This window comes from Marmota flaviventris, chromosome 2, assembly GCF_047511675.1.
Source record: "Marmota flaviventris isolate mMarFla1 chromosome 2, mMarFla1.hap1, whole genome shotgun sequence".
NCBI lineage: Eukaryota > Metazoa > Chordata > Mammalia > Rodentia > Sciuridae > Marmota > Marmota flaviventris.
In genome coordinates this window covers 28,444,596-28,470,804 of record NC_092499.1, presented here as the reverse complement: position 1 = coordinate 28,470,804, position 26,209 = coordinate 28,444,596, and the positions used below count along the sequence as shown (strand labels likewise).

The 26,209-nt window shown below is 39.9% G+C and overlaps 1 protein-coding gene and 1 pseudogene across 6 annotated transcripts in view; both read left to right on the top strand.

The window, feature by feature from the left end:
* The first annotated feature begins 6,438 nt into the window (after nucleotides 1-6,438).
* Nucleotides 6,439-26,209, top strand: part of Ylpm1 (YLP motif containing 1) — a 72,322-nt gene continuing 52,551 nt past the window's right edge. For 3 of the 6 annotated variants that reach the window (XM_071607661.1, XM_071607662.1, XM_071607660.1), the window contains exons 1-4: nucleotides 6,439-7,439; nucleotides 20,268-20,504; nucleotides 22,060-22,239; nucleotides 23,183-24,159. In XM_071607661.1, coding sequence (XP_071463762.1) covers nucleotides 6,582-7,439; nucleotides 20,268-20,504; nucleotides 22,060-22,239; nucleotides 23,183-24,159 — 2,252 coding nt within the window. In that variant the 5' untranslated portion in view covers nucleotides 6,439-6,581. Of the gene's footprint in view, nucleotides 7,440-13,434; nucleotides 13,482-20,267; nucleotides 20,505-22,059; nucleotides 22,240-23,182; nucleotides 24,160-26,209 lie in introns of those variants that run through there. The other 3 variants (XM_027931540.2, XM_071607664.1, XM_071607663.1) reach the window with 3 other exon arrangements.
* Nucleotides 14,530-15,613, top strand: LOC114089648 (mitochondrial ribosome-associated GTPase 2 pseudogene; annotated as a pseudogene).

Sequence of the window (26,209 nt, the reverse complement as noted above, 5' to 3'; positions counted from 1 at the left end):
ATTTGGCGCTAAGGCTCTGTAAAATGAAGATGGTTGTTATTTTTGAAAATTGTGCAGGTTAGAAGCATTAAGTGGCTGACTACGTTAGTTTCCTGAGAGGATTGCTGAGGCAATCCTCCTGCCTCAGACTCCTGAGTCTCTGGGATCATAGTTTAAGGGATTCCATAGTAAGGGAATAGGATCCCCATAGCATCTAAATTTTCTTTAGGTACAATACCTTTAGTTTGTCTTAATCAATGAGGGAATGTAAAAGGGCCTGTTTAGACAGTGGTGCTATATCCCAAGCAGGTGCTGAAAGGCCCCTTTTGTTGGAGGGGTTCTGGATAAACGCCCAGACAGCTAGACCTACTGGGAAAGGTGGGAAAAGCAAAGGCAAGGAGAAAGCTTTCCATCTTCTTCCACCTAATTTTATCTTTCCCTATTTTCTCTATTTTATCATCACTACCATCACTTTTCTTATTTCCACCTTTGTTTTTGAATTTATTTAAAATTGTGAAATACAGGACACAAAGCATCCTTAAGTTTCTTTTTCTTTTTTTTTTTTAATTGGTTGTTCAAAACATTACAAAGCTCTTGACATACCATATTTCATACATTTGATTCAAGTGGGTTATGAACTCCCATTTTTACCCCGTATACAGACTGCAGAATCACATCGGTTACACATCCACGTTTTTACATATTGCCATACTAGTGACTGTTGTATTCTGCTATCTTTCCTATCCTCTACTGTCCCCCCTCCTCTCCCCTCCCATCTTCTCTCTCTACCCCATCTACTGTAATTCATTTCTCCCTCTCATTCTTTTTTCCCTTTCCCGTCACTTCCTCTTATATGTAATTTTGTATAACAATGAGGGTCTCCTTCCATTTCCATGCAATTTCCCTTCTCTCTCCCTTTCCCTCCCACCTCTCGTCCCTGTTTAATGTTAATCTTTTTCTCATGCTCTTCCTCCCTGCTCTGTTTTTAGTTGCTCTCCTTATATCAAAGAAGACATTTGGCATTTGTTTTTTAGGGATTGGCTAGCTTCACTTAGCATAATCTGCTCTAATGCCATCCATTTCCCTGCAAATTCCATGATTTTGTCATTTTTTTAGTGCTGAGTAATACTCCATTGTGTATAAATGCCACATTTTTTAATCCATTCATCTATTGAAGGGCATCTAAGTTGGTTCCACAGACTAGCTATTGTGAATTGTGCTGCTATGAACATCGATGTAGCAGTATCCCTATAGTACGCTCTTTTAAGGTCTTCAGGGAATAGTCCAAGAAGGGCAATAGCTGGGTCAAATGGTGGTTCCATTCCCAGCTTTCCCAGGAATCTCCATACTGCTTTCCAAATTGGCCGCACCAATTTGCAGTCCCACCAGCTATGTACAAGTGTACCCTTTTCCCCACATCCTCGCCAGCACTTGGTGTTGTTTGACTTCATAATGGCTGCCAATCTTACTGGAGTGAGATGGTATCTTAGGGTGGTTTTGATTTGCATTTCTCTGACTGCTAGAGATGGTGAGCATTTTTTCATGTACTTGTTGATTGATTGTATATCCTCCTCTGAGAAGTGTTGTTACGCTCGAATTCGGGACCCCCAAAGACCACCAGAGACCCAAGATCGATGTAAGCGGCAAAGAGGTGTTTATTGCGAGCTAGCTCGGTCCTCCGCGCACACGCACAGCAACTGGTGACGCTGAGAGGCCCCAAGCCCAGGGTTTTCAGCAGTTTTATACATTTTTTGGAGAGGGCAGGGACTTCACATACATCATAGCATCCCTTAGCAAATCATCACACACCGCGGGAAAATCAAATAACATCAAATAACAACTCTAAAACATGATTAGCACATTCACTGGCGGGAACAAGTTGGGTAGGGGTGATTGGTCAGTACAAAAGGGGTATTCATTTGAACTGATTGGTTTAAGCCATGAGGGGTGTACGTGCTGAACTACATGGTTTCCCAACATGTTATCAACCACCATAAACTACTGGGAGGGTTATCTGGCATCCCAGGTATTTCCCTGTCTCATGCTGCTTGGTGGCTGCTAGGGGGTTGCTATGGATCTCCACCTAGCCTGACTGAGTCAGGGACAACTGGCGCAGCAGATCTCCTGTTATTTGTAGATAAACAACTTAGCAGGGTGGGAATGTGCTTAGGAGTGCTCTGTGGGTTTTTCCAAGGACAAAGGCCATGTCCCTTCCTTGGACAGGCTTTGCTCTGAGATAGAGGCTGGTTTTTCAGTGTCTGTTCAGGTCCTTGGCCCATTTGTTGATTGGGTTATTTGCTTTCTTATTGTTTAATTTTTTGAGTTCTTTGTATACTCTGGATATTAGGGCTCTATCTGAAGTGTGAGAAGTAAAGATTTGTTCCCAGGATGTAGGTTCCCTATTTACCTCTCTTATTGTTTCTGTTGCTGAGAAAAAACTTTTTAGTTTGAGTAAGTCCCATTTGTTGATTCTTGTTTTTAACTCTTGTGCTATGGGTGTCCTATTAAGGAATTTGGAGCCTGACCCCACAATATGTAGATCGGAGCCAACTTTTTCTTCTCTCAGACGCAGAGTCTCTGATTTGATATCAAGCTCCTTGATCCATTTTGAGTTAACTTTTGTGCATGGTGAGAGAAAGGGATTCAGTTTCATTTTGTTGCATATGGATTTCCAGTTTTCCCAGCACCATTTGTTGAAGATGCTATCCTTCCTCCATTGCATGCTTTTAGCCCCTTTATCAAATATAAGATAGTTATAATTTTGTGGATTGGTTTCTGTGTCCTCTATTCTGTACCATTGGTCCACCAGCCTGTTTTGGTACCACTTAAGTTTCAATAAAGGAAGTATTTGTGAAATTACAACCTGGTTCAAGAAACAGAATATTGTCCTCACCTCAGAAATCCAGTTGGGCCTTTACTGGTCTCTACTCTTTTTCTTCTCCTCAAAGGCAACTACCTACTGAAGCCAGATTTAAAGTTAGGTAGTCAGTGTAGTTAGGTAAATCGGGTCTAATACCAAGTGAAATCTAAAATGGAGGCCATGCTGAGAATGATTCCAGGAAACGCAGGACAACTCATGGAATATTAATGAAGTCCTGAAAAGGCCCTAGGCCAAAGTCCATCCCAAAGAAGTGTTAATGAAGTCCTTCCTGCTCAGACTACTTCTTTGGCCCACCTGTGTCCCACCCCTCGGGCCTTCCCACCTACATTCCATCACTGAAAGAAACTATAAAATGGAGAGACAACCGCACTTCCATGGATTCCACCTCTTGGGTCCCCTTCTTCCTCTGGGAGAAGGCTTTTCTGCTGTCCTTTAATAAACTTCTAATTTCTACTCTGACCTTGCCTCGGCGTGCTTCTTTGGTGTTATTCTTCAACACTGGGGAAGCAAGGACTCATCACCGGTCAACAGCGGTAACACTACCACCCTCACTTCTAACATAATTTTATTTTGCTGATTTTTGAACTATATATAAAGTAGATCATACAGTAAATGTTCACTTGACCTTCCAGTGTCCAACATTTTTGTGGAGGTTCAGTTATTAAATGATAACAAACAGAAAGTGCATAAATTGTAAGTGGTACAACTTGACAGATTATTTAAAAAACTGAATGTGCCTATTTAATGGCATTCAAATAAATAAACAAACATTACCAGAAGCCACCTTTGTCACTATCTATGTTAGAAGGGGTTCTCCAGTGAGACAGAACCAATAGAAGATTGTGTGTGTGTGTGTGTGTGTGTGTGTGTGTGTGTGTATGCACAAATGAAAGGACATTTTTGGCCTGTGGTAGCATAATGCCATTCTCTGCCTTCACATGGCCACCTTATTATGAGAATGCAGATTATATTGAATTAGGGACCTATGCTACTCCAGAAGATCTCATCTGTAACTATTCTATTTCCACATAAGGTTACATTCTGAGTTACTGAGGTGAGAGCTTTGACATGTCTTTTAGTGGGGGCAAAATTCAACTCATTACAAATGTAATGATCATTGATGTCTGTTTTTGGTCTTGATGTAAAAACTTTAAACTTTTCACCATAAGGGTGGTTTTGCTGTAGCTTTTTAAAATTAGATTCTTTTTTTTCAGATCAAAAAAGTTCCTTTTTTTTTTGTTTTGTTTTTGGTACTAGGGATTGAACCCAGGAGTGTTTACTGCTGAGCCACATCCCCAACCTTTTTTTTTTTTTTTAACAACATATTTATTTTGTTTATTTATTTTTATGTGGTGCTGAGTATCAAACCCAGTGCCTCACATGTGCTCAGCTAGCTCTCTGCCACTGAGCCACACACAACCTCAGCCCCCCAACCCTTTTAATTTTTTTTATTTTGAGATAAGGTCTTTCTAAGTTGCTGAGGCTGGCTTTGAACTTGGGATCCTCCTGCCTCAACCTCCAAAGCTGCTGGGATTACAGGCATGCACCACAACACCTTTATTTCTTGTTTGCTAAGTGTGTTAGTCAGCTTTCCATTGCTATGACAAGTTCATAAGATTAATCAATTTAAAGGGCAGGAAGTTTATTTTGGCTCATGGTTTCAGAGGTTTCAGTCATGGTCACTAAGCTCAATTGCTTTGGGCCTGTGGTGGCACAGTATGTCAGTTAGGGTGAGGGAGGGTGGTATGTGGCAAAGCAGGCCTATTCATCTCATGGTGGCCAGGAAGCAAAGAGAGAGAGAGCTCCCGATATCCCTGCAGGTATATGCCTCCAATGACCTATCTTCCTCCCAATAGACCCACTTTCTAAATGTTCCACCACCTCCCAATAGCACCACAGGCTGGCAACCAAGCCTTTAACATATGGGTCTTCGGGGGACATTTAAGATCCAAACTATAACACTAAGCTTTTTAAAAATCATGAACTTTAATTATGAAATTTATCAAATTATTTTTCTGCATCTAAGAAGATGATCATTATTATTTTCTCCTTTGTTCTATTACTAAAGTGAATTACATTTTTTTAGTTGTTGATAGAACTTTATTTTTACTTATTCATATTTGGTGCTGAGAATTGAATCCAGTGCCTCACACATGCTAGGTAAGTGTTCCACCACTGAACTACAACCCCCGCCCTACATTTTTTTTTTTGTATATCTCAAAAGGAAAATTTCACCAGGCATGGTAGTGCATGCCTGTAATCCTAGCAACCTGAGACAGAATTGCAGTTCTAGGCCAGCCTAAAAAATTTAGTGAAACCCTAAGCAACTTATTGAGACCCTATCTCAAAATAAAAAATAAAAAGGGGTAAGGATGTAGGTCAGTGACAAAATGCTGCTGGGTTCAATCTCCAGTTCTAAAAAAAAAAGGGGGGGGGGGTGTTTCAATCAAATATATTAAAAATACAACTAACTGGGATTACTGGGTTAGGTAATGTTTTTTGTTTCTTGGTCTGGGTTGGTGATTGGTTTGTTAAAATTCCCTATGCTATATACCTATGGCATGTAATTTTATGTATATATATATATTATACTTCAATAGAAAGTTAAAAGAAACAAAACTAAATTCTTAGGAGAGAATAGAAGCTCTTCCTTCTGAAGGATACCAGCCTACCCAACTTTTCACTCACATTCACTTCCTGAGAGAGGTGAAGATCTGGGTTGCTAAGATGAAGAAAGGTCAGATCTTTAAGTGGTCCAAACTGCCATGCTGACAACTTAATACTCTCAGAGTTAGGTACTGTCTTTTCTAGAATTCAATGATTCACTCAAACCAAGAGTCCTTGTTTATTATCAGGCTCAAAGATTTTTGTATGACTATCTTCTAGGTCGTCTGGACAATCTATATATTTATTTCTTTCCATGTCTACTTTAGAGATTCTCCAACATGGATTTTTATGTGTTGAAATATGACGAAGAATTCCATTTCTCCCCTTTTACACTACCTGCAGATGTTACCTGTAGGAATTAGTGTACTATATTTCCATTCTTCACAGCTTTGTTCCCAAGTGTACTGCTGGGTAGAAATAAGTTAAGTCTATTCTTTTAATTTGGAAACAACTAATGTCTTTACAATTTCTCTTTTCACTCAGAACCATGGTAAGCCTCCCCATTATTTCAGATTTAATTTTATCCTCAGGTATTATTCTGTAGTTTTCTTCATATAAGTTCTAAATATTTCTTATTAGAGTTATACCTTGTTGTTTTATGGGGTTGTTGTTGCGATTGTCGCTATTGTGAATGGAACATTTTTTTTTTCCCCTTCTCATTCAAAAATGAACGGTGGAGCGATAGGATCTCTACCACCCCTTTGAGCTGTGAGACTCTATGGTTCCTTGGTTCTATGAGAACATTCCACTGGCGCCTAAGTTATCCATACCTGAAGATAGATGGCAACCGCGAGTCGCCAAGCAAGGGGCCGCTCTATCTCGCCTTTGTTCTCCTCTCGGTGCTACTGCGCAAGCGCAGTCACCTCAGTGCCGTCCCCGCCTTCCCGGTCGCGGGCCCCGTTCGGTAGCGCCGGCGCACTGGCGCGCTCCGTTTACACGCTCCGGGGCCTATAGGCGCCTCGATTTCCGGCTGTCGCCGTCGCCGCCGCGGCTCCTGGAGGTCGGTTGCGACGAGTAACGGCGCCAGGACGAGCCCTGCGCCTTCTTTTCCGATATGTACCCGAACTGGGGCCGGTATGGCGGGAGCAGCCACTATCCGCCGCCGCCGGTCCCGCCGCCGCCGCCGGTGGCGCTTCCTGAGGCCTCGCCGGGGCCCGGGTACGCGAGCTCGACGACTCCCGCGGCCCCCTCCTCTTCGGGCTTCATGAGCTTCCGCGAGCAGCACCTGGCGCAGCTCCAGCAGCTGCAGCAGATGCACCAGAAGCAAATGCAGTGCGTGCTCCAGCCCCACCACCTTCCTCCGCCCCCGCTGCCGCCCCCGCCGGTGATGCCCGGGGGCGGTTACGGGGACTGGCAGCCGCCGCCGCCACCGATGCCTCCGCCACCCGGGCCGGCCCTCAGCTATCAGAAGCAGCAGCAGTACAAACACCAGATGCTCCACCACCAACGAGATGGGCCTCCTGGTTTGGTTCCAATGGAGCTGGATTCCCCGCCTGAATCTCCTCCTGTCCCACCCGGGTCCTATATGCCTCCGTCTCAATCGTACATGCCCCCTCCTCAACCACCACCCTCGTATTACCCGCCATCTTCCTCTCAGCCCTACCTACCTCCTACCCAGCCGTCCCCTTCCCAGTCCCCACCTTCCCAACCTTACCTGGCATCCACTCCTTCTTATTCTTCCTCCTCACAATCCTATTTGAGCCATTCCCAGTCCTACTTGCCCTCTTCTCAGGCATCTCCTTCCCGGCCCTCCCAGGGCCATTCTAAATCCCAGCTACTACCACCACCGTCCGTCCCTTCTGGGAATAAAACAACTGTCCAGCAAGAGCCTTTGGAGAGTGGGGCCAAGAACAAGAGTGCTGAACAGCAGCAAGCTGCTCCTGAGCCAGATCCCTCTACGATGACTCCACAGGTAAGAAAGCATCTACTGGAGCCGTTTCTTTCACCTAGAAGGCCCTGAGTGAGCAGGCCTCGGGACTTTAGTGAATGTCTAGCCTAATTCCAACACAATGACTAGCTAATTTACACTCCAGCGGATTCCTTAAGAGTCAGAGGTCTGACAGCCAGCTTTTTAATTAGTTAAATGTGGATTACTAAAAGAACAGCATTTGAAGATGTGTCTAGACACCACAGGGTAGTGGGTTGGCTCGAGAATCTCTACTCGGTTACATACCTTAGTTTCCTTTCACCAGTCTCCTAGATTTTGTTGCATAGAGCCTTGTTTTAAAAGTGTATTTTAAACTAAGATTTTCATCAGAAAAGAAGGGTAGAAAGGAGCTTCTCAAAGAATTGGTGCTTAAATGCATATAAACCTTTTGATCAGTTAACTACATCTTTTTTGTTTGTTTCTTTTGGATATTAGTGATTGAACTCAGGGGCACTCAACCACTGAGCCACATGACCAGCCCTACTTTCTATTTTATTTAGAGACAGAGTCTGAGTTGCTTAGTGCCTCACTTTTGCTGAGGCTGGTTTTGAACTACTCAGCCTCCCCAGCCACTGGGATTACAGTCATGCGCCATCCCGATGGGGACCAATTAACTTCTTTAAAAACAAAATTTACAGAGGAGGGATAACTGTCAGCTTCCTGAATTAAGAGTTCTTAGCAAATAGAGAATGGAAGTCTTGTCTTATTAAGAGGATCCCCAAATATGCTTAGAGGTGTATATGGGATACATAGGTGAGTCTCTGGATATGTGATCCTTTGGTAATCTATTGGTCCGTTTTAGGACCTGATGCATTCTTTCTGACATTACTTCAAGGTAGGTTTAAGACATGATCAAGTTTGTTACATTTCATTGTTACCATTCACTAAAAAAATAATAGTCTTTGAATTTGGCCATGGTAAAAACTAAAAAAAAAAAAAAAAAAAAATGTTTTGTGATATCTTTTTGTGAGAGAGCTATCACTGAAAACTTCTGTTTGAAGGTGTGTTTCTTTCCACAAAGACTGACAGGGTAGTTGGAATAAATGAATTCCTTTTTGAGAAGAGAAGGAAAGTAGAACTAAAACAGAATAGATCATTTGTTGTGATTTTTAAAAATAGACACTTTTAACAATTACTAATCTTCCTTAAATTTACCAAGGAAAAAATAGACTCTTGTGATATACAAACTCAGATTTACCTATTCCAAAAGAGAGGGATATTCTAATTTTACAAGGTTTGGCATTAGAAATTAAGAAAAGAAGCAGATTGTTTTAGGAAATGATGCTTGGCATGTCATCAGGAGAAAACACTTGAGATCTTGGGATAAAACAGTAGAGTAAGTGATTCTGATGCCCTACACCAGATTTCTACCATCTCATCAGATTATTTTGCCCCAGATTGCTCTATTTTAGAACTAGAAATTTTGTCTTTTTTCTCACCTCACTCTGAAATTTCCAATATTTTTGTCATCAGACTCTGAGTTAGTTCAAGTTAAAACGTGACTTTTCTATCTTTACCTCTATCAGACTTTTCTTTTTCTTATAGAGAAACAAATGACTTGTATTTTTGGCTATTTGCTTTTTTGCTTTTATATCCTTGCCTGTTCTGAACTTCTTTCATTGTCTTGAATATTCAGTGCCTTTAATTCTTTGATGAGAGTAGAAAGAAAGCAGTGATAGAAGATGAGGTTTGAGGGTTGTGGAGTGAACCAGATCAGGAAGGGCCTTGTGGGCCTGTCGCTCTTTTATCTCTGTTTGGAGTTCATCCCAAATTCCTCAACTCCCATTCTCCCCTTAGAGTTATGTTGCTTTTAGTGTTTATCTTAAATATTAGGGTTTTCATGAAGCCATGCCTGTTCTTAACCCACTTGGTTTAATTCTGTTTTTCAAATTGTAAGTCTCTTGCAGACAGGGTCTGTTGTGCTTATCTTTCTAATCCTCTGCAGCACCTAGGACAGTGCCTTGCAACTTGTAGGCTCTTCACAAAGATCTTTTCAGTAAGAATCAAGAACTGTCATCCTCTAGATCTAGGATTCTTTTTGTTTATTAGATGATAAATATTTTTTCATGCTAGTGTCGTGATAACCAAATCCTTCTGCATATTGTTTTTCATTCATATTTTATTTTATTTTTTTTAAAGAGAGAGAGAGAATTTTTTTAATATTTATTTTTAAATTTTTGGCGGACACAACATCTTTGTATATGGTGCTGAGGATCAAACCCGGGCCGCACGCATGCCAGGCTAGCGCGCTACCGCTTGAGCCACATCCCCAGCCCCATCATATTTTATTTTTGAAATACTTAATTAAATTTTTTTGGGGGTGAGAAATTTTAAACATAGAAAATAGAAAAAAGGGTTTCAATATCCATCATTGAGATTCTGTAGCTGACTTTACCATGTTTGCATCACCCAAGCCATTTTTATTGTTGCTGCTGAAATAGTTTAAAGCAAATCTTAGATATTGTGTCATTTCATCCCTACTTTTTTTTTTTTTTTTTCCAGTGTTAGGATCGAACCAGGGCCTCACACATGATAGGCAAGCTGCATTCCCCAGTCCCATCATCTCTAAATTCCTAATTAGATACTTTTTTAAAAAAAGAATCTTTTCTTAAGTAAACATTATTATTATAACAACTAAAAATGTTAACAGCTTTTTGGTATTATCTGATACCCAATCCATTCATATTTCCCCTATTGTCTCATCATACTGACAGAATTAAAAATCATTCTCCAGATTAACTAATAATGTTTTGCTGGTTTATTGAAATCAGGATGCAAAACAGGATACACAGAAGACTCTTAATGCAGATGAGGGTTTCTCAACCTCAGTACTATAGAAATTTTGGACAGGATAGTTCTTTGTTATGGGAGGTTTGTCCTGTGCATTGTAGGATGTATCAGCATTCCTACTCACTGCTCACTAGATGCCAGTAGCAGGCTCCCAATTTTGACAACTGAAAATAGTTCCAGACATTGCCAGATATACCCATGGGCAAAATCACCCTCAATTGAGAATCTGCTGATCAAAATTTGTCTCTCCTGTTCTCTTTTTTCTATCTCATTGCATTGAGCTTGATTAAAAAATCAGTGTCAGTTGTCTTGCAGAACATCCCACATTCTGACTTTATTATCCCATGGTGTCATTTGACTTGTTCTTCTGTCCTGTGCTTTTTGTAAATTAGAAGTTAAGTCTAAACGAACCCAGGGTCTTGCACATGCTAGGTAAGTGTTGTACTACTGAGCTAGATCCCAATTTCTAGAAGTTAGCTTTAAAAACCTTACATTGAAATTCAGCTTTATTTTGGCAAATGTGGTGCATAGGTGGTGCTGTGTACTTTATTGCATCCCATCATAAGGAATACAGTGCCTGATTGTCCTGTTCCTGGTGCTGAGATTAATAATTGGGTTCACGTGATGATGGTCTGATCCTGCCACTGTAAAATTTCCTTTTTTTGTTTTGTGTGTGTGGGAACTAGGGATTGAACCCAGGGGCACTTTACCACTGAGCTATATGCCCAGCCCTTTATATTTTTTATTTTGAGACAGTGTCTTGCTAAGTTACCCAGGCCGGCCTCTAACTTTTAATCCTCCTGCCTTAGCCTCCTGAGTCATTGGAATTACAAGCATGGCCACCGTGCCTGGCCACTATAAAGCTTCCTGTCATCTGGTATCATGTTTTCATCTCGTGGTTCATCCATCAATGACTTTTGCATGAATAAATTATTTCATTAGAGTTTGCAACTTGATGACTTTTTTTTCTGCCCCTTCCCCCCCCCCCCATCTATATTGAATTCTGTAAAGAAAAACTTTCACTCATGAACTAGGGCTGTTTGATTAGAAAGGCAGTTAGATAGAAACACAGGATAAATACTTGATCTTCTCCCATTTATTTTCCAGTTTTATGAATAAAGTGTTGATAATTTAATGTTATATTCTTTTCAAATAGTTAGCTTTTTTCTGTTTAAAGGATTGACTAGTTAAAATAGATAATAATCTTTTTCAAGAATTGTGATTTTTATTTGTCCTTTTAGTTTCAAAATAACATATTTAGGTAAAGCTGTCATTTATTTAATGTTCAAGTATTTATTGACTAGCAACTTATACTAAATGCTAAACTTAGCACTGGAGAGGAAATGGTGAATAAGATAGATATGGTATGATACCTTCTGTCAATAACTTGTTATCCAGTGGGGATGGCATTTAATAAGTAAGAGAAGTACAGGGTGCTATGAGATTATAAAATATATTTACTAGACTGTTCTGTAAAGAACTGAAAAAGATGAGCTCCTTTTTTTAAGTTTGTCGTTGTATTCACAGTGCCTTGCATAGATATTAGCACATAGTAGGTGGAGAACATGTATTTTTAAATGAATATAATTCGAGGCTTTAACCTCTTCTTTTGTAAAATGATATTTAACTGAAATCTAAAGAATATGCAGGAGGGGGCTGGGGTTGTGGCTCAGCAGTAGAGCACTGGCCTCACATGCACGAGACCCTGGGTTCGATCCTCAGCACCACTAAAAGTAAATAAGTGAAATAAAGGTATTGTGTCCAACTACAACTAAAAAATAAAAAAAAAATTAAAAAATAATACACAGGAGGGCTGGGGCTCAGTGGTAGAGCACTTGCCTAGCACGTGTGGGGCACTGGGGTTGATCCTCAGCACCACATAAATAAATAAAATAAAGGACGACTAAAACTATATACACGTGTGTGTATGTATGTATGTATGTATGTGTGTGTGTATATTACACACACATGAATATGCAGGAATAAACCAGATAGAATTTAAAGAATTAAGTTCAGGGTGAGAATAGTAGACCTTTAAGAACTTATTCTAAGGACAATAGGAAGCCATTGAAGGATTTTATATAGGAAAATGTGAGTTTTTTTGTTTTTTGTTTTTTTTTTGGTAACGCTGAGGATAAAACCCAGGATTTTGTGCTTGCTAGACAAGCATTCTACCACTGAGTTACATCCCCAAACCTAGGTTGGCATTTTTGAATGCTCACTCTGCTTGCAGTGAGGAAAATAGATTTTGGGGGGGTGGGGTCTACTGGGGATTGAACCCAGGGGGTGCTCTATTATTGAGCCATACTCCAGCTCTTTGTCTGAAAATTTTGAGACAAGGTCTTTCTAAGTTGCATGGGCCAGCCTTGAACTTGGGATCCTCTGGCCTCAGTGTCTCAGGTTGCAGGGATTACAGTTATGCACTATTGTGCCCTTCTGGAGAATGGAATTGAAAGGTGAAAGACTGATTTAGAAAAGTTGTTGAAGTAATCTAGGCAAGAGTTAAAAGTGGTTTGGACTTGGATGATGTTAGTAGAAATGGCGAGAAGTAGAAAGACTGGAGAAATATTTAGCTGCTAGAATCTAATTGGAGATTACTTGAATAGTCATGAAAAAGGAGGCATCAAGGGTGATTCCTAGGTTTCTGAGATGGGCTAGTGGGTGGATGATTGGTGGTCCCATTTACTAAAATAAGAAAGGCTAGAGAAGAGGGAGAACAGGTCTAGAGATGAGAAAATTATTAAATTTTAGACATAATGAGTTTGAGGTTTTTGGGGCATAGATTCCAAATGGAGATGTCTGGTTGGAAGTTCGTTATAGATCTGAAATTCAGAAGCAAGATCTGGTGAGTTGTAGCATAAAAATGGTGGTTGAAGATGGAGAAATAGATGAGGTTGTCTAAGGAATGTGTGTAGAGTAAGAACAGAGGTTAAAGGACATTGAGGTAGTTACACAGTAGCAGCATCTAAGGGAACTAATGGAGAAAAGGCCAAATTAGGTAGCTAGAAAATCACGACAGTGCAGTACCACAGCGTGTGCAGGAGAAAACTCTTTCTGTGTATAAGGGAGTAGTTAGCTATGTCAAGTACTGCTGAGGTCAAGCAAAATAAAGATTTTGAGTTATCTTTTGCATTTACTGACATGTAGATTATTGTTGACCTTGGCAGGAGCAGTTTCATAGTGACTGAAGCCATATTGCATTGATTTGAGGAGTGATGGAAGGTGAGGATGGGGATGGTGAGTATAGACAACTCTTTCAAGAAGTTCGTGTTTTGAAGGGAAATAAGAATAAGGGCAGGAGCTGAAGGAAAAGATGAAGTGAGGGAGCATATTTCTTCTTTTTTCAAAAAGGGACTAAGCTTATCTGGTGACCCTAGTCCTAAAATAAAATGTGAATCTCAAAAATATTTAAATTAAGCATATTTAAAATAAATTTCTAAAATAGAAACCTGACTCATTATTTCACCCAATTTTTTTTTCCTTGCATTAAGATATAAGAAATAGAACATGTAGTATTCAGGCATGTGTAAGAGTCAACATTACACACAAACATCTCCTCCTTTACAGTTCCCTTCCTGGAAAATCACTTAATATGTATTTCATCACTGTGCTGATTGCAAGTGGTCAGTAAATGCTTCCTGGATAAATTAACATCTTCTTTCGTGACAAGAATTGTGGCAAATAGTTTTTATGTTCTTTCTAACTTTAAATACTTTTATTCTACTTCTTTGTAAATGTGACGTATGCTGATTTTCCTTCATCTATGAACCAATATCCATCTGAGATGTGATGGGAAATTCAGAAGTGGCTCCTAGACTCAAGTTCAGACATGTCTTTTCCTTTCTGAAATAATCACTCTGCTCTTGGGGTTGTTGAAAACATTTGTTTGCAATGTCTTCATTATTCATTTGTAGAGCTTTAAAAAATGTGCTGAGGTGGTGGTGGCAGCTAGGAGGAGGCGGGTAGGCGGTGGCCCGAGGTGAGCCGGCCTTTTGCCATTGGTCGCACTCCGCAGTGGCATGACCAGGCTCTGTGGACCAGTGCTCAGGTCTGCAGGCCCCAGAGGCCTCCCCGGAGCATGTGGGCAGGCATGGGAAGCATGCCACATGCATACTTGGGCAGGTCTGCTTCTGCTGGGAGAATGTGTCAAAAGGCGAGGAGACTGAGGCAGCAGGTGCATGACCTTCTCTGGGTCATGCCAAGGGGCCATAAACCTGTGAGGCTCTTCTTAGCAAGATCTCAGACCCAGTTGGAGGGCCTGGCATGATGGACTCACTGGCTCCTTCCATAGCAGGCTTCACCCAGGATGTTGTCAGTGGGCTGTGTAACACACCAAGCATCAGGAGCCCCCAGGAAAGAAGCTGCTCTCCGAGAAAAATCTTAAAAAGTATTTTGTGGACCATTGGAGAATGCTTGTTCATGAGGAAATGGAGGCTCTGGCTGGAGTTCTTCCATAGTGAGCCCCGCAAGGAGTTCAGGGGCCCAATGGTGGAGATGGCCCAAATGGTGGCTATATCGTCCTGAGAGCTGACCAGCAAGTCAAGTTGCTGTTGTTGGTTCTGTCCCAGTATCAGGGTTTCAGTGGAGAAGATGGTGGCAGGAAGAACTGTCTTTGGCCAGAATGGTGCCCGTTGGCACCTTGGTGAAGGAGGGCAGTGAGGTCATAGCCTACTTGTCCCAGCCAGTCTGGGAGTACATTGCTGCACTGGGCGGGGAGGTGGGAAAGGCAACCGCTTTTTCCTGGTTAATGACAACTGTGCCCCTGTGACTTGCACCTCTGAACAGCTGGGTTAGGAATGTATTCTTTACCTGGAGCTCGAGTTGGTGGGCCACTCCGGCATGGTCGGCTTCCCTACTGCTGGGAAGCCCTCGCTCCTCCAGTCCATTTCAAATGTGAAAGCTGAAGTGGCTTCCTACCACTTCATCACCTTAAACCCCTATGTGGGGATTGTTCACTACAAAGGTCACCAACAGGTAGTGGCAGACATCCTGGGCATCATCCAAGGTGCCCAACAGGACAGGGGTCTTGGACTCAGCTTCTTCAGGCACATGGATCACTGCTGCTTCCTGTTGTTCATTGTGGACCTTTCCCTACCAGAGCCATGGACTCAGGTGAAGGGTTTAAAATACAAACTGGAGAAGTATGAAGAAGGCCTGTCTGAGAGGCCCCATGTGGTTGTTACAAACAAGATTGACCTCCCCCAGGCCAGAGCCCATTTGCCCCAGCTCCAGAAACACCTGGGACAGGTCATCCTCTTGTCAGCAATGACTGGGGAGAACCTGGGGCAGCTGCTGCTGCACCTGAAGGTGCTACATGATGCCTACCTGCAGGCCAAGCTCCCACGAGCCACCAGCCACTCAGATGGTAGCTGTGCACAGTGTTACCATGTCTCAGAGGAGAGTGCTGGCACAGGCATGGACACGGGCCTCCAGGCTGCCACACTAGCAAACCTGATTATAAAATGTGGGTGGTTTTGAACACACAAGAGAAAGTGCTTATAGATTTAAAAAAAAAAAAATGCTGAAACTTTGTCCTATGATTGAATTAGAGATCTGGTTCTGGTTCATATTAAGTAGAACCTATAAGGCATTCTGTCAGTGCATCAACAAGTACTTGAGGCCTTAACAAGGCTTGTATCCTGGACTGGATCTAAAACAGAGATAGAGAATAGGTGGCAAATTGAAAAAGAATTGAGACATCTACCATCTTCCTGTCTGTAGCTGTTGACTTGTAGCTTGTAAAAGATAGTTTGCATCTTTGTATCTTTTAGTGATTCTTTCAAAGCAAAGCAACTAAAACAAATGAAATGTTTACATTTTATTTTTTTTATATTTTATTTTTAGTTCTCGGCGGACACAACATCTTTGTTTGTATGTGGTGCTGAGGATCGAACCCGGGCCGCACGCATGCCAGGCGAGCGCGCTACCACTTGAGCCACATCCCCAGCCCCAAAATGTTTACATTTTAAAGAAACTGAATTTATTAATTTTTTTAAAGAGAGAATCTTTTTTTTTTTTTTTTGGTAGATAGACACAACACAATGCCTTTTTTTTTTTAATGTGGTGCTGAGAATCGAATCTGGGTCCCGCCCGTGCTAGGCGAGCGCTCTACCGCTGAGCCACAATCCCAACCCCTAATTTTTAAAAAATAAGGACAGCCTGTTGATATTTTTGATGTTTACTTAAAATGATGGAAGAAAGTTATAATTTGGGGGAAGGGATGATGGAACCCAGGGGTGCTTTACTGCTATTCATACCCCCAGCCCTTTTTGTTTTTTTAATTTTGAGACAAGGTCTTGCAGAGTTACTTAGGGCCTCACTAAGTTGCTGAGGCAGGCCACAAACTTGTGATCCTCCTGCCTTAGCCTCCTGAGTTTCTTGGATTATAGGCATGTATAATCTGGCTATAGATGTTTTAATCTGGCTATAGATGTTTTAATATCATGGTCAGTGTACTTGTTTTATTTTTTATTTTTTTTAAATATTTATTTCTTTAGTTTTCAGGGGGACACAGTATCTTTATTTCAGGTTTATGTGGTGCTGAGAATCGAACCCAGTGCCTCACGCACGCTAGGCGAGTGTGCTACCACTTGAGCCACATCCCCAGCCCAGTGTACTTGTTTTAATTTTTGGTATTGGGGATTGAACACAGGAGTGCTTTACCACTGAGTACATCCCCAATCCTTTGTATTTTTTTTTGAGACAGGGTCTCACTGAGTTGCTGAGGCTCACTTTTCACTTGTGATCCTCCTGCCTCAGCCTTTCAAGTCACTGGGATTGCAGGTGTGTGCCACCATGCCTGGCTAGTGTACTCTTGTTTCTTACGTTGAATAGTGGAAGTAATTATATACTGGGAGCTGATGATTATGCTTATGATAATTAAAAACAAAAATCCAATCATAGCCCAAACTTCAAAATGGAGTTAAATGGAATTTGTCCTTCCCCGTAAATTGGAATAAATCTCAGGTCATACAAATGAATGGCCAAGAGGGGAAATCTTCACTTGATCAATAACCATTTATTGACCTCCTACTCTGTGTTCCAACACTAGTACCAGATAGGAGATAAGCAGAAGACATGTCTTCCCCCAAGAAAATTACAGTCTGTGAGATAACAAGTATATTTTGTGGAAAACAGCTATATATTATGTGCATTTTATGCATCTGTTTGCAAATGGAAAATTGGGGAGGTAATACAATAAAATAATAACAATAGAGGAAATTCTCCTATAGAGATAACTGGTTTAGAAAATGGGCTTGGCTGAATGTTTTCTCAAAATGTGGATGCTATTTCACAATTTGGAGTAGGGAGAGTGGAGGTATAGACAGGGAGTGAAGGGCTGGGGATGCGGCTCAAGCGGTAGCGCGCTCGCCTGGCATGCGTGCGGCCCTGGTTTGATCCTCAGCACCACATACAAACAAAGATGTTGTGTCCGCCCAGAACTAAAAAATAAATATTAAAAAAATTCTCTCTCTCTCTCTCTCTAAAAAAAAAATTATTAAAAAAAAAAAAAAGACAGGGAGTGAAGGGAGGGGAGGGGCGAGGAGGTAGGAATGATAGTAGAATGAATCAGACATTATTACCCTGTGTGCATACGATTACATGACCTGTGTGACTACGTCATGTACAATCAGATAAATTAGAAGTTATACTCCATTTATGTATGATGTATCAAAATGCATTCTATTGTCATGTATAAGTAGTTAGAACAAATAAAAAATAGAAAATGGGCTAGGAAAATGAACCCATTTAACACAACTGAAAACTTAAGATAAAAAGTAAAATACTTGATTGTGATACAATCTGGAAAAATAAAGCTCAGTATGATAAAAATAAGCAGATTTTATATTTAATGGAATTGATAAATGAAATTACAGCTGATGTTTAGAATGAACAGATAAAGTGTAGGTTGGGTTTCTGTACTGTGACTTTTGTGACATAATTGTATGGCAGCATTATCTTTTATTTCATTTTTTGATATGTTGAGAAAACATCTTAGGGATTTATCAATTTTCTCAGGGCTGTTTTTCAACCTTAGGTATTCAGGTCCTTCCCTTTTGTAGTTCCTATGTAAAGTTGTTTCATTGTTAATTTCTACAGAATAGGACTTCTGTGGGATCCTCAGCTGTCAGTAATGAGTTCTGAAGTTCTCCAACATCACTTTCATAAAATCCTACAGTCTTAAAATTGTAGTGCAGATATGCTGTTGTTGATCAGAGAAGTATCTAGGGCAGTTTTTCCGTGGAGTTTTAGTATGACAACTTTTGTTTTTCCTTGTGCAGCCTTGAACTGGGGAATTGTATAATGAATACCACGATAATGAAGATCTTTTAGTTATTTGAGCGTTGGGATTTTTTTTTTTTTTTTTGCGATACTGGGATTGAACTCAGGTTCACACATGCTAGGCAAGCACTCTACCACTGAGCTACATCCCCAGCCCGTTTTTGAAAATTTAACTTTGAGACAGGGTCTTACTAAGTTACCCAGGCTGGCCTTGAACGGCTCATTCTCCTGCCTCAGCCTCTTGAGTAGCTGGGATTGCAGGTGTGCACCACTACACCTGCTCTTTATTGATTTTTAATTAATAAGTTACTATGTATTTGTACAGTTGATTTTCTTTATTAGAAGTTGCCACAAATGCTGAATTAGAGAATACAGAACCACTGTTCCTAGAGGTAATGCATGATTAGGTTCTTCTGAGCACCTGATCACATTTTCATCATCTGATCAATACATAGCCTTGTTTAAATGTGTTTTCTATTTAAAGACCCTTTATTTCACATATATTATCGATTAATTAGCATTGAATTCACAGGCAGTAGCACTGTAATACCTGCCTGAATGAAGCTTATCTAACACACTTGCTTTCTCTGGATGTTACATCAGCTGTCCTGCTCTTAGGAATACTAGACAGTACTTTGGCACTGTGTTTAGAGACCATTTTAAACAATAAAATCGCCAACAACAAGCACAGAAATATGAAAAATGTGGCTCTAAACTAGACATGAAAAGGACAGTGTTTGAGAGCTGCACCCAGAAGGCAGAGCATCACTATGTTCTTTCTCAGCTGGGAACATGCATGTCAGGCCACTCAGATTTATTTCTGCTCTCCAATTATTTATGAATGACTGGGATAGTTCTGCGAGTATTGATACTGGAGTTAGACATAAATTGTAGCAGGTGGGCAAATCTGCAAATACAGAATCCACAAGTAATGAGGATTGACTCTTTTGATTTTTTTTTTTAATGAAAGCACAAAACAGACTTCTCGAAAATTAATTTATTGTATCATTTGGAAGATTAAACATAAACTCTTAAAAATAAATAGAATAGGGCTGGGGATGTGGCTCAAGCGGTATTGTGCTCGCCTGGCATGCGTGCGGCCCAGGTTCGATCCTCAGCGCCACATACAAACAAAGATGTTGTGTCCGCCAAAAACTAAAAAATAAATATTAAAAAAAATTCTCTCTCTCTCTCCCCCCCCCTTAAAAAAATAGAATATATTATAAGCATAATATATTCTCACGTATGTATGTTTATCTAAGTATGGATAAACTGATGATAACAATAGGTTTTAAAAGGAAAAGCACTGGAGAAGAATGAAGGCAGATAGAAAAGACAGGTCTATTTGGTTGTATTTATTAATTGCAAGATCCCTGTGGATTAATCTAAACAAACTAAAGTCAGGTTAGAAGCAAGTAGATGTGCATATCAAAAGGATTAACTGTGATTATTTATCAAAAAGATTGTTCTCACCTCCAAAACCATGTTTTAAGAGAGGAAATGTACTGAATTATTTTGTGTGGTTGAATTTAAAATTGTAAATTTGGGAGAGAAACTGATATTTTTCTCTAGTCTGTTATTAAGGTCATGTTAACTTATTATTTTCCTTTCTCTGTCTGGCTTTGCCTTTTCTTACCTATAAACACATGAACACATTTACAATCGTAATTGTCTGTCAACACCAAGTTGCAGAGATACATGATTGTCAATTCGAATTCTCAAAAATGGGTTCTGTTGTAGGAACAGCAGCAGTATTGGTATCGACAGCACCTGCTTAGTTTGCAGCAAAGGACAAAAGTGCATTTGCCGGGACATAAAAAAGGCCCTGTTGTAGCAAAGGATGCACCAGAACCAGTAAAAGAAGAAGTTACAATACCTGCCACCAGTCAAGTATCAGAACCTCCTTCATCTGAGGAGCCCCCATTACCACCTCCGAATGAAGATGTGCCACCTCCTCTCCCACCAGAGGAACCCCAGGTAACAATGTAATCAATTGTTTATTGAGTTGGTTAGCCTTTTTTTAATGATTCACTTATGTACATTTTTGTCTTAATATATTTTTTCATGTATTCAAGAATTTATAAAATTCTACTTGTGAAATAATCATGTATTTGCCATATCAGGTTTAGAGTAATGAGGATTGACTCTTTTCTGATTTTTTTTTTTTAAATAGAAGCATAAAACAGACTGAAAATTAAATTAAATTACAGCATAATTTGGAAGATTAAACTTAAAACTCTTAAAATAAATAGAATATATTATAATATATTCTCATGTTTATCTGAGTATGGATAAACTGATGATAACAATAGGTTTTAAAAGAAGGAGAAGCAGTGGAGGAGGAGGATTTTTTTTTTTTTTTCCTGGTTTGTGCAAGAAAGAAGAATTAGATGCTCTTGGGCTAGAGTTGTGGTTCAGGTAGAGCATCTTGCCTAGCACTGGGTTTGATTCTCAGTACTGAATATAAATAAATAGATAGATAAATAAATAAAGGTCCATCAACAAATAAAAATATTTATTTATATATATAAAAAAAGAATTAGATATTCTTTTGAATTGTCTCTTAGCACTAATGGGAGATGTCCAGGTATGTTTATAATGATAGCAGAGGGCAATAGTTAAGAACCTCATCTCTTGGGGCTGGGTTGATGGCTCAGTGGTGCACTCGCCTGGCACATATGAGGCACTCAACTGGGTTTGATCCTCAGCACCACATAAAAATAAATATGTAAAAAATAAAATAAATGTATAAAAAGTATTGAACATGCATCCTTAAAAAAAAAAAAAAAAAGAACATCAGCTCTTAAGATTATCAGCCTAGGCCATAGTCTGGGAATTTGACACTTGCTGTGGTGACTCTGGTCAAGTTAGTTAAGCATTCTGTGCTTCAACTTCCTCATCTGCAAAACAGGCATATTCAAATTGTAACTATTTTATAGGGCTGTTAAGGCATTAAATGAGATTATCTTTGTCAGATGTAGCATAGTAACTGGAATGTGGAAAGCTTTTACATTAATTCATAGGTCATTTTTTGTCCAGCTTTGTTGAACAATGATGACTATCATAATCCATTGGTGAAAAGTGCCCCCCCCCCCCCGCAAAAAAAAAAAAGAAGAAATATTAACTTCTTAGAGTGAAAAGCACAATGGTTCGCTTTGGGAACAGGGAGATTATTTTTTTAGTGAAGACTATAGAATTTATACATTTGTTTGTGTCAGTATCCATAATAAGAACATAGATAGGACTAGGTGTTTTATCTAAACATAGAATAGCTTTTTTCTTTTTTTATATTTATTTTTTTTAGTTTTCGGCGGACACATCTTTGTATGTGGTGCTGAGGATCGAACCCGGGCCGCACGCATGGCAGGCGAGCGCGCTACCGCTTGAGCCACATCCCCAGCCTCTAGAATAGCTTTTTTCAATTAGTCTTGAGTTGTAAGGATTCTGAACTTTATAAAATACTATATTTGTAAAATATTAATTTGGTTGCTGTTTTAAGACTTACATAAAAGTATATCTTCTTTACCTTTAGTCTGAAGACCCAGAAGAAGATGCCAGATTAAAACAGTTGCAGGCTGCAGCAGCACACTGGCAGCAGCACCAGCAACATCGAGTTGGCTTCCAGTATCAGGGAATAATGCAGAAGCACACTCAGTTACAACAGATCCTTCAACAGTACCAGCAACTTATACAGCAGCCACCACATATACAGGCAAGTGTTTCCATAGTTGGTAAATAGGAAGTTGTCCCTAGAACATGTAAAGGATTTATTATTTCTGAAAGAGAGTTGCTCCTGAAGAACAAAATATATCAAATGTTGACGATCAGATATTTCTCAAGGGATGCCCAAGTAGTTATCTTTCATATTACCTCAGAGAAAGGTGCATATAGAGGAGTCTCTTGGGAAAGAGTGGATAGAGTGGAGTCTCCTGATCATGTCAGTTTGGGCCAGGTGTTAAAAACCTGGAATTTTTACCACATGAAACCATAGGTAAATGAGTGTTTTGCCTACATACCAGTGCAGTAACTGATAAGCAAATAATCCATCAGAAAGGCCAAAAGCAATCATCACAAAAATCCCCAAACAAATATGTAAAGCAACTTGGATATTTGTCTTGTATCTTAGAGGTATAATCTTATGCTTATGAATATATAGTAATAGATCATTTTTCCACTATTGATTGACTGATTGATTGGTACTAGGGATTGTACCCAGGGGTACTTTACCACTGAACCACATCCCCAGCCCTTTTTATTTGTTATTTTGAGACGTCTCACTAAGTTGTTTAGGGCCTCAGCTACCAAAGTTGCTGGGATTATAGGCGTGTGCCACAGTGCCTATAATCTTAAAATGATCTATAGTAATTAGAAACTTTAAAAATATTTATTTCTGAGATAGCTTTTTTGCTTGAGTGTTTGGTTGGTTTGTCCAACTCTGTTAGAAACACAAGTTATATAAATAAGCCAAAGGAAGAAAGAAGATTGATCATCACTGAAAGGATTTGGCAAAGTTTATAAATCCTTAGACCCTCAAAGCCTCTAATGTTGTGATTTCTTGAGGCTTCCTATGCTTGTGATTCACTAATATTTTAACTCATGATTGATTATCCTCTTATCTGAATATCTTGAAATAATTTTTATTCCTTTATTTGTAGACCATGTCTGTAGATGTGCAGCTGCGGCATTATGAGATGCAGCAGCAGCAGTTTCAACATCTCTACCAAGATTGGGAGCGAGAGTTTCAGCTGTGGGAGGAACAGCTTCATTCTTATCCTCATAAAGATCAGCTTCAAGAATATGAGAAGCAGTGGAAAACATGGCAGGGACATATGAAAGCCACTCAAACCTATCTCCAGGAGAAAGTCAATTCATTTCAGAACATGAAAAACCAGTATATGGGGAACATGTCAATGCCACCTCCTTTTGTTCCGTATTCTCAGATGCCTCCACCTCTACCAACAATGCCCCCTCCAGTATTGCCTCCATCTTTGCCACCACCAGTGATGCCCCCTGCCCTTCCTGCTACTGTGCCACCACCTGGTATGCCCCCGCCTGTGATGCCACCTGCTCTGCCAACCTCTGTACCCCCACCAGGAATGCCTCCATCTTTGTCTTCAACAGGTCCACCACCAGTTCTTCCTCCACCTTCCCTCTCTTCTACAGGGCCACCACCCGTCCTTCCCCCACCATCTCTCTCTTCAGCAGCACCTCCACCCATCCTGCCCATCCCGCCATTGTCTTCAGCCACACCTCCTCCAGGAATACCTCCCCCTGGAGTTCCACAAGGGATACCTCCTCCTTTAACAACAGCCCCAGTTCCACCAGCCTCAGGTTCTCAGAACTCACAAGTTCCAGAGAAACCTAGACCAGCACTGCTTCCCACTCCTGTGTCTTTTGGTGCAGCCCCACCTTCAACTTATCACCCTCCGTTGCAATCAGAACAAGTGAATTCTAAACCTCCTCTGAGCAAGTCTACCCTGCCGTACAGTTCATTCTCTGAACAAGGACTTGGGGAGTCTTCAACTATTCCATCTCAGGCAAATACTGCAGCCAAGGACATGCCAGTGAGGTCAGGTGGACTGCTTCCAGATCCTCCTAGAAGCAGTTACTTGGAAGGTCCAAGAGGCCCAAGGTAGGTCTGCTTTTTTTTTTTAAACTATTTTGTTAATTTATGTTGCATTGGTTTGGATGGAATTAAAAGCTTACTTATGCAATTTTTGTATTCTCTTTGTGCTCTTATGTCCATTCCTGCTTTACACTGAATAATGTTACTATTGTTCAGTAAGACATGACAGTGTAATCTGGAAAAGGTAACTTGCCCCTATTTCTTTGATGTGGCTGATTTTATCCTGTATGTGGGGGATTACAGTCCAGAATGAATGTAGTGTTACAGAATAATGCTTATCACTTCTTATTGACTTTTCAGCTTCAGAAATAATATTTATTGAACACATAATTTATCTTTTATTTTTCATTTATTTGACAAAAAGTTGAATTGGCAAATATTATTTGTTTTTTAGTTGAAGATAAATAAACCAATGTTCTTTTGGAAAAAAGGTAGTGACATTTAATGTAAGAGTAAATAGGATATTTTTAAAAACAATTCATTTAGCAAATGTTTATTAGATTCCTTCTCTAATGGCAGTGAATAGCAGAACTGACAAAATCCCTTCTCAAAAACCCCTCAGCTAGGCCTCATGGAGCTTTTATTCTTTATATTTTCCTCAGTGAGAGAGATGTCTTTCTTTTGTCTGAACCACATATTTATTTAGAAAAAAAAATAAAAATAGTGATCTCTAAGTTTTTTTTTTACCTGTTAAAAAGTGCTAAATCCATCTTTTCAGGTTTGTAGGAATATATTTTTCCTCCCAAGTTTACCTAAAGAAATTCCTGTAGAAAAGTATTTTCAACTTTACCATTGGAAATAAATAATCTGTGTACAAAATTCAGATACTAAGACAAAGTGTGGGGAAAAAGTGAGCCACCTAATTCTACCATTGGGAGATAATAATTTTTAAAATTCATGTCAAAAACAGACTCTCATACTGAGTATATTGTATTGTCTTGTGATTTATTTTTTTCCACTTATTTGTGTATTGATTGACTTCATCTCAGTATCAATGGATCTGTATCATTTTAAATTTAAACCTTATGTGACATCTGAAAACAAAATTACATCTTTTGTTTATTCCCCAAGTTTAACATTCTGAAAATATTGTGGCAGAAAATTCCATCCAAAATTGAAGCTCAGAGAAAGTTAGGCTTAATTAACATGAATTCCTCTGTGTACGAAGAAGCCTTGTTAGAGACTTTACATACTTATTATCTTAGGAGAATCTTCTCAAAAACCCCTTAACTAGGCAGGTTATTCCACATTTACCCTTTACAGATGGGAGCTGAGAGGATAAATAACTTGCTCAATCACGAACATGTAGCTGGGAGAGTAGAACTGAGTTTCATATATAAGTGGAGCTGAGTCTGGAAGGTCCCTGGAGCACAAGCACTCTTAAGTATTGTGTTTAATGCCATGATTCAGATTCACAGTGTCAGTGATTACAGATACATTTTGTTGTCTTTTTTGTGTTGTTGTTATTGGTGGTGGTGCTGGAGAATGAACCCAGGCCCTCCTACATGCTGGGAAAGAGCTATACCCCCAACCCTGTAGTCTTGATTTATTTAATGTGTCTTATTTTCTTGATTTGAATGTGTGTATCTTCTGGATTGAGTATGGCCTTTTAGACCTGGAGACTCATTTGCACTCAGAGAAGTACATTCTTAATACCTCATGAAACATACATTTCTTGCTTCTTTAATTTCTGTCATTGATGTTTCTCTTTGGCTATTAAATCTTAGTTTGTAGATTTAGGACCTATTGTAAGTATTTTCTTAATAATAATGTCAGTGCCAGAGGATCTTAGCAGTTACCTAATTGCAGTTATCTCTCTTCAGTAACTTTGCATTTGTGTTGCATTTTAGTTTGACGTGCTGGGTCTTACATTGCCTTATTTATTCCTCTTTGTTGTTTCATGAGAAATAGATAAGGAAAGCTGAGACTTAGAGAAGTTATAAATAAGTTACCGTGGAACTTACCGAATTCACAGACTTCTGATCCACATTTTAGTTCATTGTGCTTCCTGTGACAAACACTTGATGGACCCATGTTGAACATTTACACTGTGATG